The 17,369-nt window shown below is 47.5% G+C and overlaps 1 protein-coding gene across 3 annotated transcripts in view; it reads left to right on the top strand.

Annotated features, from left to right (window-relative positions):
• The first annotated feature begins 1,439 nt into the window (after positions 1 to 1,439).
• Positions 1,440 to 17,369, top strand: part of LOC139050495 (uncharacterized) — a 167,028-nt gene continuing 151,098 nt past the window's right edge. For all 3 annotated transcript variants that reach the window (XM_070526939.1, XM_070526940.1, XM_070526941.1), the window contains exons 1-3: positions 1,440 to 1,597; positions 10,361 to 10,480; positions 10,638 to 10,697. In XM_070526939.1, the coding sequence (XP_070383040.1) occupies positions 10,477 to 10,480; positions 10,638 to 10,697 (64 nt within the window). In that variant the 5' untranslated portion in view covers positions 1,440 to 1,597; positions 10,361 to 10,476. The remainder of the gene's footprint in view (positions 1,598 to 10,360; positions 10,481 to 10,637; positions 10,698 to 17,369) is intronic.

Here is a 17,369-nt window from a genome sequence, read left to right on the forward strand (position 1 = left end):
CAAGCAAGCAATTGGCCTCTCGCATTGCACCAGCACTCAGCTCTTCAACCAACTGGGAGTTCACAACAAATTTTCTGAACTCATTGAAGCCCAACAACGATGTCAGCTTGAACGGTTCGCCCTTACTGAAATGGAACGTTTTAGTCTATCTACGCTTCGCTTCACCTACCATCAGCAACAGGGCCCCAATCAACCGATCCCGACCGACAACCCTCTCCCTAGAAACATGCACCCTGAATATAACACGGCTCAACCGCGCCGGAGTCACTGGAGATGAGCTGGACCCCAGGGCAATCTGACAAGACATAACCATCTCGTTAAGGACTTTTACCTCAGTCTCCGAACCTTCCCCACCGCCTCACCCCAAGTTCAGCCGGGCGCAGGCTACCACCCTGCATCTTCCACAAACCAACACGTACCCTTCACCCGCCCGCCTCCACCTTATATTTCCAGACGTCTACAATAACCCCAACTGCCGGTGCTGTGGCATTCACCCGACTACTGTTCCACATATGCAGTGGGATTGTCCAGCACAGTACACGCATAGAAACACCAGGACTCTCGTCGAGGTTTCATGAGGCTCTGCGGAGCTGCGTCCTGGACGATCAAACCTGGGTTTGATCGTCGAGTAGGTCGAGGACGTCGAGGACCAAACCCAGCACGCCCGCGAAGCGGTGGCGAGGCAAGCCCTCGACGTCCCTTCATGGGAGGCTTAGGCCCGGCCATCATAAAATGCTGGTTGTACAATAAAAGTTTATTCCTCCTCCTCCTTCACTCTGCCTTTCTGATATTCAAATAAGTTTCTTTACCTCTCTACTGCGGCCCGATTGATTGCGTATCCTTCTTAGCGGGTTAGAGCCCTGATAGGAGTTCATCGTCGTCATCGTCGTCTTCATTACCAAAATGCCGTAGTCTGCTTTCCACATGACCCCTCTGATAATTTCCACTTCGTGATGGGGCTGCGTCTAACCTGATGCGATTGATCTTGTTTTAAAAGTCAGCCGGACATAGCATAACTGAAGGCGACGAATTTTACAAATTTCGCAGTCAGTGTACCAGTTGCATGAACGCAGCTTTCCGTCTTCGATTTATTATCTCGGGCAAATGAACCAAATGCAGATAAGAAGTTGTGTAGTTTCACTTCTCTTCCTTTTATATACGCAATTCTCATTGAAAGCTTCCCTCTCTTTACATATATGGCAAATATTTTACCGATAAGTCTCCTACCATAATTTTGAAATAATCGCTTCATGCTTTTCTCTCCCTCTCATTCTGCTCATATCAGTCTGGCTTTTCCGAGGCTTCCTTGCTCCCATGTTTTAAAGCTTTCACGCATCTAATTTAGGGTTCTTTCCTATTAGCTGTCTTTCTGACGTCTGTTTTTTGGCCCGTCCCCCCAGAGTGGGTATGCGCCACATTTGCTAAGAATATCATCGTCATCATATTATGTACCGCTTCTCCTGAGCGCGCTCATCTCTTTGCTCGTCGCCATTTTGCGCTTCATCGGGGCTGACGACCACTTCCCGGCGGACTTTGAACCCTGCCGTACCGAGTCCTTCTCCTGCGGTTCACGCTCTTGTTCCGACATATACACCAGGTAAAATTTTTCTTGGAGCATCTACAGCGGCTTTTGTTTATGGCGCCGAATCAGCGGGCACAGAAGCTTAACGGCTAAGAGAACAGTTGCGGCTCTATCGGGAGGAAGTTAAAGAAAAGGCGGCTTGTCCCTGCGTAGGATATCTGTCTGACTACTTTATTAAAAACTAAGCTGTCTTTGCCCCCTTTCCATAGATTTGCTGGCCCTTGAGTGCAGCTGGGTTCGTGGGTGTTTCAATGGATATATATGTGGATATATATAAAGAAGCTGCTTTCTTGGACCATTCTCCCGTATCGGGCTTATCGCAAACTGTCATCTCAATTTAGCAAATATTTGCTACATCATATGAATAAGTATTTAAGTCTAGGGCAAACCGAGACGGTCAAGGGTTGCAGGTGATTTATGAAAGCGTGGGCGTAAGCTACAACGTCCACTTGTCGTCATTGTCATTTCATCACTTTCATTTCATTGGATCAATCCTTGGTTTCATGCCATCGTCAGTGTTATGAGGTCTTTATTCTCATACCATACTCGCGCACTTATTTCGCCGTCCTCATAACACAGTCGTCACGCGATCATATTCATTCTGTTGACGTCATTACATCATAATCATACCAACGTTATCGCGCAAAGTTAAGAGGAAGCGTTCGGCCGAAGCCAAGTTCAATGCCGCCGATTCGAATACATTGAAAACACAGAATTGCTTTTGTAGGATATCTTTTAGACGAAATCGTATAAGCCTGGATGCATTTTAGATAGAAATATAATTCGTAGTAACTGTGGCAAGCAGAAGCTTTATTTAGGCTGTACATTTTTACAGAAATTGCCAATAATCGGTCAGGTATGAAAAAAGAAGCACAAAGTTAACAAATCCCTAACATCTGCACCGAAATCACATATCGTAGTGCTATCAGCTGCATCCATTAGACCACATGGGCCAGGAAAGCTTGATACGTCAATTTATAACGTATATCTCACACAGCGTTTACAATGGTTTTGCGAAACTCGTACTCCTACCTTAGTGTTTATTTGAGAGCCATGTATACTACATACATATTCTTGTTTTTTGATGTACTATTAAATGCTGTTCTCAAGATTGAGATATCATTTTTCATTCTTTAGTGACAGACTTGCTTCCCCGGAAAGTTTGAAATTTCAACAGTTTTGTAAAACGCTTGCCCGTCTAAATCAACATTTCCTTCCAAGCCTCACGAAGTTTTAAGATTTTATTTATATGCGACAACCGTCATCAAAGCCGGTGCAATGGTTGCCAAATAAAAATGATTTCTCTGTCTCCATATATCTATATCACAACCCCCGAGCTAAAGCTTCCTCATAACCATCCTTTACATTAAATAAAAGGCAAATGAGACATCCACCAATTGTAGCAATTGTCACAAAAGAAACCTATACGGCTTCCCCGAAAGAAAAGCCCCGCTTTTGAAGGAAAATTTTTCCTGGTCAGGGATTCAAACCCGAGAAGACCGCCTATCCGCGGAAGCAGCTGTACGATCTAAGCTACTCAGGTGACTAGCAGATGGCAGGGTGAAGTGGTACCATCAAGAACTCGAAGCAAAGCCAGGAGTTTGAACAATCCTTGGTTCAAACCACCATGATCGTGCAGCCGGTGTCAGGCCATCCTTGTCATTGCGTCATCGTCGTACATTCCTCGGCGTGAACTCGTGTTCTTCCCATCGTGACGCCGAGGCCAGTGTTCCATCGCCGTCATTCAAGTTTCGTCATCCGGTTGTCCTCTTACCGTCGTCGCCATACAATTGCACTCTCATTGTTGTCTTGCCATCATCGTGATTCCGTCGCGATTATTTCGAATTGTCTTTCTATAGTCGTCATGCTATTGACGTCATACCGCCTTTATCATTCCATTTTGTTGTTGTTGCGTTGGTGTCACTGCTCATCGGCTCACACTCGTGGAAATATTGTCTTCATTATGCCGTTGTCTTCCTTCCATATTAGTAATTTCAGTTAAGCCATCTGGTTGTCGTCATACCATCCCGTCATTTTGTCGTCATCATTGCCCTCCAGTTGTATTTAAGCCGTCGTCGTCTTTCCATGGCCATCATTTGCCAATTCCTTTCTATAGTTGTCCTGCCATTGACTTGAGCCCGCCTTTATCATTCAATTATCGTTATTGCGTTCTTGTCATCAGGCATCGTTAGTTATTCGTGGTGATGTTGTGTTCGTAATGCGGTTGTCTTCCTTCCATAATGGTAATTCCCGCTTCATCACGCAACTGCCTTCATGTCATCGTCTTTGTAACGTCTCCATTCTTTAAAAGTTATTGCGCGACATAAAAAAACGACACGGACGTGAAAGAAGACGACACACCAAGCGTCCGTGTCGTTTTTTATGTCGCGCAATAACTTTTAAGCAATGGATTACCAACTTGCCCGGAATGCTGCTCTCATTAAGTCTCCATTCTACTGCTGTAACGTTGTCGTGGTCGTCCAATCGATTTAATTTTAGCGTTGTAACGGCTATGTCTTCCTGCTGTCGCCATGCGTGGTCCCAGCAGGCTCGAGCATAAGACTTATGAGCTAGGTCTTTCACCGTGTGACTCTGTCCACCTTCGCCGTTTGCTCTGTATTCGCTCATGGTATGTAATTACTAGCAGCGTTCTTCACCGATACGAATAAATGGTTCGCCTAAGCTGAGTTCCACAGCTCGCGATCTTCAATATTCGGCGCTTTATCTGGCACTATTTGTCATGGAGGTCTACGTAAAACTGTGCACGTTAAAGCAAGGTCATCGCACAATAATTGCTTGACATGAAGTGGTGCGATGAGTAGTGCCTCCTATTGCGTGCGCTAGTCTTCACGCCGTCATTTTATTCTAACGCCATCATATAGTGGTCATGGCGTCGTCGCCTTGCGTGGGACCAAGATGCTCAAGCACAACGTCTTTCTTTCAATCCGAAGAAGCGAACACTAATTAAAGGTGAAACATGAACGCCAAGTGACTGTGCACAAGAGCTGTTATTGTAACCTAGTTTCAGGCATCGTCGTTGTGAGACAAAACATGGCAGCTCAAGCCGCAGATAATGCAAATTATTTTGCCATCTGCTGCAGGAATATATCATCGTATTCGTGCTAAAGTATAAATAATAGTTTAAGCGTGTATAGTATAGCTGGTGCATCAAATGCAATACCGTGCCTCAGTTAATTAAAACATATACTTGCGGAACATGACCATTTGCTGCTCCGAAATTCGTAGGCGTGTCACACGTTGCGTTATAAAAAGTTAAGCAGGAAGAATACATGGGACGCGTTTGCGAGTTAGCCTTCGCTATGTCGGTCAGATGCTATGCGGAAATGCAAACACCTAACCAACGCTTACGAAATCAAACCCAAAGAACGTCAACTCAGCGATCTCACGAGCACTAAGTCGATGTATGATGCTTAAAACTAATTTCTCTGGTTTTACGTGCCGAAATCACGATCCTGAATATCAGGCATGCCGTGAAAGACTCCGGTATATTTTTTACCTTCTCGGTTTTTTGAACGTGCCCCTCTATCTGAGTACAGGAGTGTTTTTTTTAGATCCTGCTCCCCTCGAAACGCCGTCACAGCTGGCTGTTGCGAGGAAACCTGCGACCTTGTGCTTAGCAGCACGTCGCCATAGCCAATAAGGTAGCACGATTCGAGAACTATATTGTGCGACGCATAATGACAATTGCGTGACAAGTACGGAATTTTAGGTTGCGGAATATGCTGTTTTCTTGAGTATCATAAAGCTTTCAAATTTGCAGTCTTGCAGTAAATTTATCACCTACGATGCATAGCTCAAAGTTGCTACCTAATTAGGCAATTGCGCGTAATAAAAAGTGTACCTTGCTCCACACGAACAACACAATTTTGACTGCGTCATCTTTGTGTAGTTCAGACGTTCTTAAACCTTCACTAAAGTTCGCTGGGACACCATGCATGACAAATTATCATCTTGTATAAAAACTCCTCATCAGAGTGATCATGAGCGTATTTAGGTACACTACGGGACCAAGGCCTGTCCCAGTCCTGTCTCATGCGCTGTCTTCTGACAGTTGCCACTATCATGAAGACCAGTATACCTAATCATACAGGATATATACATCACATATATTATAGCACATTTGTATTTTATTTAGTGGGAAACGCCCCATGTGATACATGCGAACGTGCTTGTTATACGTGGGAGGCCGTTTTGTTTTACATTCTATATGGGTTGTGGGGCATATGTGCTCCTAATAGGATGTCTTACAGGAGGTGTGGAAGGATGCCGTATTTGTTTAATGGTATCCCTTTATATTCATGTGGATATTTTGTGTGAAGAACACTGCCTATTTTCTAATTATGTGAGAATTCTGGAAAACATTCTATGTCCTATTTGCCCTACACTAATATAAAGAGCAATACGTTCAGCCTATGTTGAAGCAGTTCTGAGAACTTGTGCAAACTGGCAGAAATTTCATTAAAGAGAAATATGTCATCCACATGGGACCAGCACCTTCTGTTACTCGCAGGTATAAAACAATTTTGCTTTACCTGGGTCCTTAGGTAACATATGTTTTTCAGTGTTAAACTTTATGATTCTGTCACCTAATGACCAAAATTGTGATATTTTTCCCTGTGAAACTAAAACAACACTTAAATAATGAAGCCGATTTTTATCAGCAAGCAAAATTTCACTTTAGGCTTTAGGCACTGCCCGAAAATTCGGCACTATTGTATGACCACATTGGTTTTTGTGATTGATTACACCTGAAACGCGACACTACCCCATAAAGAGCGCTGGGATGTTTAGCTTGTAGCTGTCGGTGCGAGCGCTTTTATGTCCCCGTTTTTTGGTATCGACAGGGAGCGCCATCCGCAGAGTATAGAGGTTCAGATGACCTGATCAAAGAAAATATTGCCGCACAGGTAGAAATCACAGCATCTACGCTGCTGGACGGGTGATGACAAGAAGGCCCAATGAAAACAATATAATGGCCATGAGATGACATTACAGATGTGATGAACATGGAAAAAAAGGAGCGTGATGATGACTTCATAACGATAATGGCGTGATGGCGATGGCATAGGGAGAGTGATGACAACGTTCGAAAGACTGTTGTAGAAGGACCATGATGGCATTCCAACGAGAGTACGAATCTATGACCACTGTATGTCGAACATGACGGTGGCATGGTCAGTGTCAGATAACAAAGCTTGAATGACTACAATAAAATTGCAATGATGACGAGACAACTAGGATCCCACGCCTATTCGCCCAGCGAATCTCACAACTTGAGCTACTGGCCCGACGTAGAAGGCGTGACGATGACTGCTTGTCGAGAATCAGACCATGAAGTTCGAAAGACGGTGATGTAACGAGAATGACGGCATCGCGGCCAACAACATCCACCTTGAGGTCAAAGCAGGCAGACAACTTGAACCACTGTGTTAGCGTAAGATTCTAGATAGATAGATGTACAGATAGACTGCGTTAAACCACTCGAAGTAGAAAACAATGCTAACTGCAATAAGACAGTTGAGTAGCTGCAACGTTAAGGGGGCCCGACATCTTGATTTAAGCGGGGCTTGTATATACCTGGTGCCACTATCCCACAGCTCACATATGAGACGGTCTTTTGTCTCGCTTTTGCGTTTCCATAGCCTCAATGATCCCGAAATGCCCGTCCTATGGTGCCGAATCATCTGTTCATTTTGAGTGTGTCCTGGCACCACCGTCAAATATGCCCAAAAAGCAGGCGGCAATAAGAAACACTGCAGAAAGTGATGCAGCAGAAACTGCATTCATATGAAGGCTCGAACCCTTGGCTTGACATCACCTCAACAGTCGGAATGAAGCTTTCTCAAAGGAAAGCGTAATTCTGTTCAACTATGCGAGCGCCTGGAAATGGTTGGCTTTCCGAATTGTTATATGGTTGCACACCTCCTTGAACGGCCCCTTTCTTCCACATAAAAACGGTTACAGCTTAGAGGTATCTGACATGCTAAGCCTTCTTTACATTTCACAAATTTGGTTTGGTGTTTCATGACATATGGTTTCTTTTCTTTTTCTCAGAGTTAGTCATTTGGCATCCTTCTGGAAGTATACTCTTGCAACATTAGGGTCGCGTTTTGCGCACTGAAAAAACTTGGAGAAATTTCCAGAATGGCTAAGCCTGAGGTAAAGTGAAAAAAAAACGTGTGTCAGGAAACACCAAAATTAAATTTGCAAAATATAATGAAGGCTTCGAAAAGGCTTACACGAAAGCTGAAGCTCTAACGTGTAACCTTTTTATGTCGGACAAACGGGCTGTTGCAACAACGACCGGCTTCGCGAGTAGGCTAACAACGTAAATAAAAATATGAGAAGGTGGCCGGCACTTCATTGTGATCACTGCAGCTACTGACGGAAGTTTGTGAAGTGCATGGTTATTGTGAAGTCTAATATTGAAGGCCACGCCTCATTATTGAGGTCCACTGCCTAACAACGTTATAATAAAAATTGGTTAACATGGCTCATGTTGCCATATTAGATAAAGAAATAGTGTATCTGAATGTTACGGCACGGTGCCTGCTGACGTTGTTTCGCTGTGGTTCTGCCCATGTCATCGTGCGCAGCGTTGCCTGTGGGAATGTATAGATATTGCCACGTTCTTCTCGGCAATACTCTGTTGACCTGTTGACAGTTTACGCTTTGTGTATGCAGCAGTGTTCCTTCTTTTCTCTATGTTTTCACGCGCAATGCTACACGTTCGTATTCATTATGCAAACTAGAAGTGAGGCGTGCAGACAGGACACAAGAGTAGAGAAGTGGACAACACGAACGCCGACTATCAACTGAAGGGAGCACAGCGGCGAAAAATGAAAGAAGACACAAAACTCATCTGCGCATGCTCAGGAATGGTAACACCACGTGTCAATCGGGTACACGTGCTGGTCTACGTGAGAGATAACTGTTAAGACAATCTCTTCCTTATGTAAAGTAATCGAAGGCTGACTCACGCATGCACTTCCACCATTATAGATATGCCATGCCTCTACCATAAGACGCGCATCTTCATTCTTATGCCTGTACAGTATCGCGCATTCATCTAACTTTGGCTTGCAGTTACAATCTCGGCAATGTAGCGAAAGATTAGAAGGCGATCCACCAGTTAACAACCTTTTATGCTCCATTAGCCTCTGATTGATACACCGTCCCGTTTGCCCTACGTAGAACTGGCCACAGCTAAGGGGAATTTGATATACCACACCCATACGACATTCTGTAAAACTGTTGTTCTTATTGTGCTTCACTGCACAAATATCTGTTCGTTTTTTACCTCTAACCCGCTCCTTTTTATTCTGTACGGCAGCGCATATCTTACCTAGCTTATTGGGAGCAGTGAAAGCAACATTAACATCATATCTACTAGCAACTTTTTTAAGCCTGTGCGACACTGAATGAATATACGGTATAGCCACTACTCTTTTTTTGCGATTACTGCTTTCTGTGATTACGTCCGTCCCCCTGGAAACCGACTTCTTTAGGCGCTCAGCTACAGTGGCCACCGCTACATTAGGATAACCTGCTTCTAATAGGCGCCGGACCTGCGCATTAAAACTGGCGCTCATTTTGTGCGTGCAGGATCTTGTGAGGGAAGACTTAAGGCACGACATGGCGATTCCGTTTTTTACTAATTTAGAATGCATGGATTGAAAGTTTAGCAACGGCTTCGAAGATCTTGGGGAATACTGCCAACAAACATGATTTTGTTCGAAGATCAAGGAAATGTCAAGAAACTGAATTACGCGTCGCTGAGGTAATTCCTTGGTAAACTTTAATCCTCCCCCATAAAGTTTAAATTGCTCACTTACTGAGGTAGCAGCCGAGTCTAATTCTTCCCTATTGCAGAAAATCAGGTAATCATCAAGGTAACGAAATATCTTGATAACGCTGTCACCTAAGGCTTTCTCTAAGCAGTTGTCAACCTTACTCAGATAAATGTTGCTAAGAATAGGGGCAACCTTTGAGCCGATGCAAATGCCTGATTTCTGCAGAAAAACGCCATCTCTCCACCCAATCAGCGTCGACTTCAAGTACATTGAAAGAATTTCTAGAAAAGCTCCCGTGGAAACACCGCATCTGTCAATAAAAGCCGACTCTTGCACTTGTTCTTTAATGCACTCATTTACGGAATTTAGCAACCCGTCATGCGGCAAGGAATAATACAAGTCTTCGATATCCATACTAAAAGCTGTACAATCACCCGGATTCTCCTCTCTTAAATAGTGAACTAGCGCCTGAGAATTACGTAGGCAAAAGGGATCTGAAAAAATTAGTGATGCTAGGCAGTTCTGTAGGTAACTAGCGACACAGACCTTCCACGTCCCTTTCTCTGACATTATAGCACGAAAAGGAATTTCTTGTTTATGGGTCTTGGCCGAGAAAAACAGTTCTAATGTGAGGGATTTAGCTTTCTTGACATTACAAACAAGCCTATCAAGAATATGTCTTGAGAAGAGGTCAACCGCACGTTGCTTAACTACCGAAGGCTTGAGTTTGACTGGTTGCAAATTCTTTTCTATGGCTGAAATCGCTTTTTCTGAAATCGCTTTTTCTTTTTCTGTTCGTATTCTACTAGTTTGCGTTAGCTTCATATTTGCGTTTTGTCCGTTCACACTACATAAAATTTAGAAATCTTAATGGACACGTCACTTCGATTCTTGCTCTGAGAATGCACGGGCAGCCAAGCGTAGTAGTGACATTGTAGAGACTCTAGTTAAAGTTTATTTTCAGCTCGTGCTGACTTCGAGCACCGGGGACCCTACGGTCATCCAGTAGCAACCGTTTTAACCGCCCCACAAGGTTCCAGCATCCACTGTGTGCCAAGAATACTCTAGTGCAGCCTGATAATGGGTAAGCTATTTCTTTGTAATGGGCATAATGAAAATTTTTGATGGCAAAGCATCGTGACGAACTCTTCTTTTATGGCAGACTACTTCGTACCAACTTTTTGGTGACTATAAATTTTGGTAGTTTTCTGTCACTCAAGTTTATTTTCATTTTTTTCTAGAGGAGTCTGCTTTCCAGTCTCAGATCACGAAAACTTCTGGTTCAATGTCCTTGTCTTCAGGTACGTGCTCGCCTATTTATGCGAGATGCTCTTCAGTAGGGTGTGAAAAGTGCTCCTGAAAGAGAATGCGTTCTACGAGGACTCGTAATGGCAAGGCCGTTAGCGCAATTCAGAAAGACAGGGGCATGACAGAGGCGCAGGACAGCGCACAGGATATCCCTGTCCTGCGCCTCTGTCACGTCCCTGTGTTCTTGGATTGCGCTAAAGGCTTTACCCTTATAAGAAAACCGTACCAACTAGTCGAAGAATCCGCCTTGTTGAACTTCCATGACAAGTATTAATTAACTGCGAGTGCCAAAATTCACGCGTTCGACGAGGCCTTCCAGAAAGCATTTGGTAGGAGTCGCCAGAGACCACACTGTCTGTATTTGGGTACTTTCGAATGCAGGTTCAGTTGATTTTCATTCAACTAGATTCTTATGCACGCTTGTCTCGTTATGACTTTCAGAACAGCAGGAAATTGGTCCTCCTAGCTTCGACAGTAGTGCTAAGAATCCTATTACCATTCATTTCTCCAATTGTCACAGATCCGACCGGGTTAAACAAACTCATGCACCCTAGTCATTAAATTATTCTCTCTGTGCTTTGCTAATAGAAGTGTACACATTTTATCTCTTCTTAATTCCAACGTCAACCTTCTCATCATATCAATTTGCGCAAATTCTTCTGCATATTCTAGGTAAAATGAAGGCGACATTGACTTTCTACGCAATAATTTTGCCATGCGTTTTGCTACAGAAGCGTGCCTCATCAGCGAGTTTTGAGAGTCCCATTTACGTGGGGTACCATAGGACCAGTATCACTAAGTAGCTTATGGAAAAGGCTCAGCATGCATTCCCCGAAACAATCTTTTCTAGTGGCATCGCTGCGTCAAGAGCAAAAGGAGATCTCACTTTTGACAGCCGCTTTTTAAGTTGGAGAACAAGGCTATGCCAGACCATGCTCATTCGTAGGCAAAATGGCTCCGCTCTATCGAAATACATGCAATGTTACACAAATAAATAAACTTCTGAACACAAAAGTTATCAATATAGCTGAACATTCGGGAAAGCCAGCTTTTTCGTATTCCTCACAGTAGCATGTGTAACGAAGAAGAACCATTGCTTATCGAGGCGCATCTCGAACATATTGTATACAATTAAGAAGTGTCGGTCAGTCACGCGCATTAGAAGAGCTGGGCGCACGGCTAGTATAGGTTAGGAATAAACTTTTTTTATCCAACGGTTATTGATGTTGGTGCCCGGGGCTAGGCTGCCAGGGGTCTATCACCCGAGGATATTCTTCCGAGATCCTCGGAAACGGCAATAACCCACTCGACCGCCCACTCCTGGTCTTCAGGTGCCTCACTGAGGAGAGCGGCTTGCCATCTCTCAGCGAGGCGCCCCACTTCAGAGGGTCCAGCTGTTGTCTTTCCCCTTCCTCGTGGTCGTTCTTCCTCGTGGCGTTGGCATTCCCAAAGCACATGGGCCATCTCGGCCCGTTCGGGCTCGCACCACGGTCAACCGGGTGACGAGTGCAGCGCGGGCCACAGGCGGTGCAGGTGGTAGGGGTTGGTGGGAGGGGCGTCGGTGCGTCTTCGGCAGTTAGCATTGTTATTGTCATTGTTGCTGCGGCTTCTGTTGTTGTTGTTACTGCCAAGCTCCCCGACTTTCGCGGGGAACCACTCGAAAGATTTTTTTGTAGTTGTGCCGGTCCTGAAGTCGCCGGCTCAGCAATGAGCATGCGCGCCACATCCGCGGACACCCAACCTTTGGTTTAGCTGCGAATCACTTATTTGGAGTCGCTGATGATCAGGCTATCCTCCGCACCTCCGTGGAGTACCTAGAGGGCTATGGCCACCGCCTCAGCTGCTTCTGCCAATGGCAGCCTCGCTGACGCCGTCACTCGGATCCTTCCCTTTGTATCTACGATTGCCATGAAGAATGCGGGCGCCGCCGCCGTCCGCCGGCCGTGTCGATGTTGCCACTGTTGCTGCTGAGGTTTTTGTCGTAGTATTAGTAGTAGTGATGGGGGTGTTGGTAACTGCGGTTCATCTCGCACATTCCGTTGTAGCACCATGGTGGTCGACGTCTCCCGTCGCCACCAGAGTCACCGACTGGCCTCGGGTACCTTGCGGCATCGACCAAGAGGACGCCTTGTCTTCTTCCATGCTTCTCGAGGATTGCTACCGCCCTGCGTATACGTCATTGCACGTCATACACTGGGGGTAAATTCTTCGGCATGTTTTCCGTCTGTATGGTGTCCCTGACTCCCGGTAGCAGTGATTCGTTCAGTCCACACGTCTCGTGATATCGAATCCGGAGCATGTCTATGATTCTTCCGGTTTCGGTGCTCGACTGCCTCTCCAGCTGCGCGATCCTCTGCGCCTCGGTGATCTCCTCGAGCATGTTTTGTACGGCTGCTCGAGGAGCCTGTAGGTCGGCGTGCACTGGGGTATTCTCAGGGCGGTGTTGAACGCTCTGCGCTTCACCACGTTCAGCTTGTCGGTCTCGCTCCTGTTCCAGTCGGCGCACGCGGAGACGTACACTATATGGCTCAGCGCGTACACTTGTATTAGCCTCGTAATGCTGTGTCCCTTCATTCCTTCCCTCTTGTTCGCGACCCGCCACACGAGGTGTGTGGCACCGGCCACTTTCTTCGGCAGTCGGGCAACCAGCTCGTGGTTGGCGCCGTTCTCTTCAAGCCACAGGCCGAGCAATTGCAACTTGGACGCCGTTGGTATTCGGGTCCCCTCCCTCGTCTTGACGCCGACGCCCAAACGACGGGCGTCCAGCACGCCCTGCGGAAGCGTTCCTTTATAGCGCGGCCTGTGGAGCAGGATTTCCGACCTATTGGGTGAGCAGACGAGTCCTGTGTCCTCGAGGTGCCGCTCCACCTCCCAAACAGCCCGCTGCAGTCGGTCTTGGATTTCGCCGACACTCGTGTTCTCTGTGGTCCACACCGTCACGTCATCTGCGTATATCGTATGATTGATACCCTCTATCGCGTCAAGACGCTCCGGCAGCCCGATCATGACTAGGTTGGAAAGCATGGTAGGGAGTACGGAGCCCTGCGGCGTTCCGGCAACCACCATTCGGTCCGTTCGTGGCGGGGCCCTGTCGATCTTGACCGTCGCCTTGCGCCCATTCAGGAAGTTGCTGACATATCGGTGGAACCTCGCCACGAGATCGAGTCCGCTAATCTTGTCCAGTGTGGCGACGTGCTTCACATTGTCGAAGCCGCTCTTGAGGTCTAGCCCGAGCAGGGCGTGCACGTGCGTGGTCGGAGCGTTCCCGACCTGTTCCTTGATCTGCAGCATGGCGTCCTGCGTCGAAAGTCCTTTCCGGAATCCGATGATGCGGGTGCCGAAGGCATCCTGCTTCTCGAGCACCATCATCACCCTGTTAAGGCAGGCATGCTCCATTACTTTCCCGACGCAGGACGTCAGGGAAATCGGCCTCATGTTTAGCAGCTCCAGCGGTTTGCCCGGCTTTGGTATCAGTATACCGTCCACGGCCTAATACTCTTGCGGAATTTGGCTCTCCTTCCAGCATGCGTTGATGTACTCGCAGAGCTTCTCGAAGACGTCGAGGTTCAGGTTCCCTAGCATATAGTTGGTGATCCTGTCAGTACCGGGCGCCGAGTTGGTCTTCAGTAGCTGGAGGATCGTTCTAATTTCCTGTAGGTGGAAGTCCACGTCCAGCTCCTCATTTGGAGCCCGCGGTACTCTGGGTGACTCTGCCCTTCCGGACGAGTGAGGCGCGTCTGCACGATCTCTTCCGCGTTGGCCTTAGGGTCATCCTTGTACTTGTGTCGCAGCATGAGTCTCTGTAAGGGTCGCCGTTCTAGTGCTTGCCGGGTTGAGTAGGTTCCTGAAAAAGTCCCAGGTGCATCCAGTGCTCATGTTCCCTTCATCATGTCGCATAGCTCCTGCCATTCTAGCTCGCACAGGTGGGCGCAATGCGCCTCGATCTCCCGGCTGATTTCGGTGATCTTCTTGCGTAACTTCCTATAGAGTTATTGCCTACTCGCTCTCTGCTGCATGGATTACTTGGCCGCAACGAGATGTACCAGCCAGCTGTCCACTCTGGACGATTGGTTAGAGCCGTCGTCCCCGGCTCCGCGGGATCTGTCTGCCTCTATTTCACGGGGTTCTTGTCACCAGTCCGTCCATTCCATTTATCGGTGGCTTTCTGTACGTCCGCAAGCAATTCACTGCACCATTTTCTGATGCATTGGATCGCTCCCTCCTTCTTGTCTCGTTCTCTATTTTCCGGAATGTGTCCCAGTCTACGATTCTGGTCTTTCGGCAGACGTCCTCCTCGCCTTCATCCTCTCCCACGGTCACGCGCAACATCTTGTGGTCAGTCCCCATGTCCTCGAAGGAGTTCGACCAAGTGACCATGCCCATGCCTGACTAGACGGAGAGGGTTGGGGGATGTGTTGCGGCACACTCCGTGTCCGATCCTGGTGTGCGACGTCGGTTCGTTGAGTACAGTCAGGCCGAGCTCATGCCTCAGTCTGACTAGCCTCTTCTCTTTCGGCGAGTCGGCTCCGTATCCGCATCGCGTGTGCGGGACGTAGAAGTCTCCACTTATCAGCAAGGGACTGGGGGCGGCCTTGGCCATCGCTTCGCAGGAAAAGGGCGTCGAAAGTGTGAGTGCGGTACCTTTGCGAGGGGGAGCGATATACGCTGACCACAAAGAGGCCGGTCTTCCTACTTCCACTACTCGGCACGATGTCGATCAGGGCGTGGTTTATGTCCGACTCTTCATGGAACACGAGTTCGTGTTCGATGAAAGCCCTCCCGCGGTTAACCAGGGTGCATACCCTGACGGCTCTCCCGATTCATTCGTAGGGGGGACCGCACGTCACATAGCCCGGGAGCTGGGCCCCGTCGAAAGGTTCTTTCAAGGCAAGCATGACAGGAAGTTTGTTATTGGAAAGCGCTTTCTTGTTTTCATGGGGCTGCTTGTGACTGCTCGCAAGGTTATGGTTGCCGCACCAACTTCGACGTCTCGCTCCTTGCGGGTCTGCTAACTAAAAATTTTACAGATGGAGAAACAGAGAAATGTACCTTCTGAGCAATAATTTGTAGGTGCGTACCAAATACTTTTTAGAGCGCAGCTCTTTGGCGTCCGTTCCTGGGTTTCGCGTCGTCGTCGGCCTCGTAACCAGCTCCGCCCCCTTTCATCCCCCCAGCGCTAGCAGCGACCGACTGATACCGCTGGATGCCGCTGACGCCGCTAGAGATTCAAGATAACGTGACTGCATAGAACACCGTCGCCGCCATGCAGAAATAGGAGGAAAGGGTCCCCCCCCCCTGTTCTTGTGTGGCGGATAGGGGTTGACTCACTATCGGCGTCGGCGGCATCAGTTAGTCGCTGCTATCTCTTCCCTCCTCCCTTTATCGTGTTGTCCGCTTGCTGCGCGCGCTTCTGCCCCCATCGTTTGCCGCTGGGTGTACACGCCGCCCACCTCCCCCCTCTTCCTGCGAGTCTCGGGTTGTGGGAGAATGCGGGAGAACATCCCGTTCCTCTCGCTCGTAACGCGTCCCACGGCTGTGACAACCTCGCGAGGCACTTGTATAGATCTCGTCTTTGAGAATCAAGCATTGGTGTACCAAGTCGAACATATATCAGCCTATTTCTCCGACCACAAAGCTTCCTTCATGACTGTCAAGAACTGTTAGTGGAGTCTTTGTTAAAGGAATACGTGTGAAAAATTAAAAAAAATTCTGTGATAGCGCATACTTGTGTTGCTCGATTTCTTTGCCTCAATCTATCGAAAAGGTGAAACAGCTTATTTGCTGCGCTCAAATTTCGCATTAGGAAGTAACGTAATCGTCGGTAATTTTTTATGGAACCATCTGTGTATTGCAAAGTTCTGCAGTGGAACTTTCCCTGCTTTGAATTTCACTCATTTCTTTTCTATATAACAGCACTCCCAGACAGTCATGTTGCAAAGGTTCTGGGTAACATAATTGGTAGACCAGTCGCCCGAGTCAGCGGGGCACATTCATACGCGTGCGATGCTTTTACCAATTCACCTACCACCATGAGGTACCGCATAACGTTCCAGTGCGATACAATCGTCGCCACACGCCGAGTGCTATATGTGTGAGTGAAAGCCCGAGAGGGTGAACCGGCAATCACAGCTCAAGCTCGCGCACGCAATAGAGGCAAAAGGGGAGAACCTCTTCCATCGCGATCTGGGGTAGTGCAGAGAGGAAGGGGTGGCACTTTTCTCCTGGTAGCGCCAGGAGCCGCTTGCGACCTTCCAGGCCACTATACATTGAAAGCCGTCTGCGACGGGGACAGCGTCCCCCGCACGCTCTGTTTTCGTGGCTTAGCTCGCATTGGTGCGAGACGCATCACGAAGGTCAATTCGCTCGATGCTGCTGCCGCGCTTCCTCAGTTCAACGTTTTGACAGCGTGTTTCCGCATTCATCCAGTGAGATGTGTTATCTTTGTGTGTGCGCGTGGGACACCATGCTTGGTAATTTATTTGTATTCCTAGTGCTTACAAGTTTACACGTTCAATCAAACTGCTATATTTTCTTCGTATAGCCGTCCACTAATTTGCAATCGCAATCGATGCTTCGTCTTTAGGGTGAATATGCTACTTGTGTCTTTCCCGCGCACGGGCACTGCCACCGCTGCTTCGGATGAGCGGTGAGCAGAGCCATCTGGT

Source organism: Dermacentor albipictus, chromosome 10 (genome assembly GCF_038994185.2).
Source record: "Dermacentor albipictus isolate Rhodes 1998 colony chromosome 10, USDA_Dalb.pri_finalv2, whole genome shotgun sequence".
NCBI lineage: Eukaryota > Metazoa > Arthropoda > Arachnida > Ixodida > Ixodidae > Dermacentor > Dermacentor albipictus.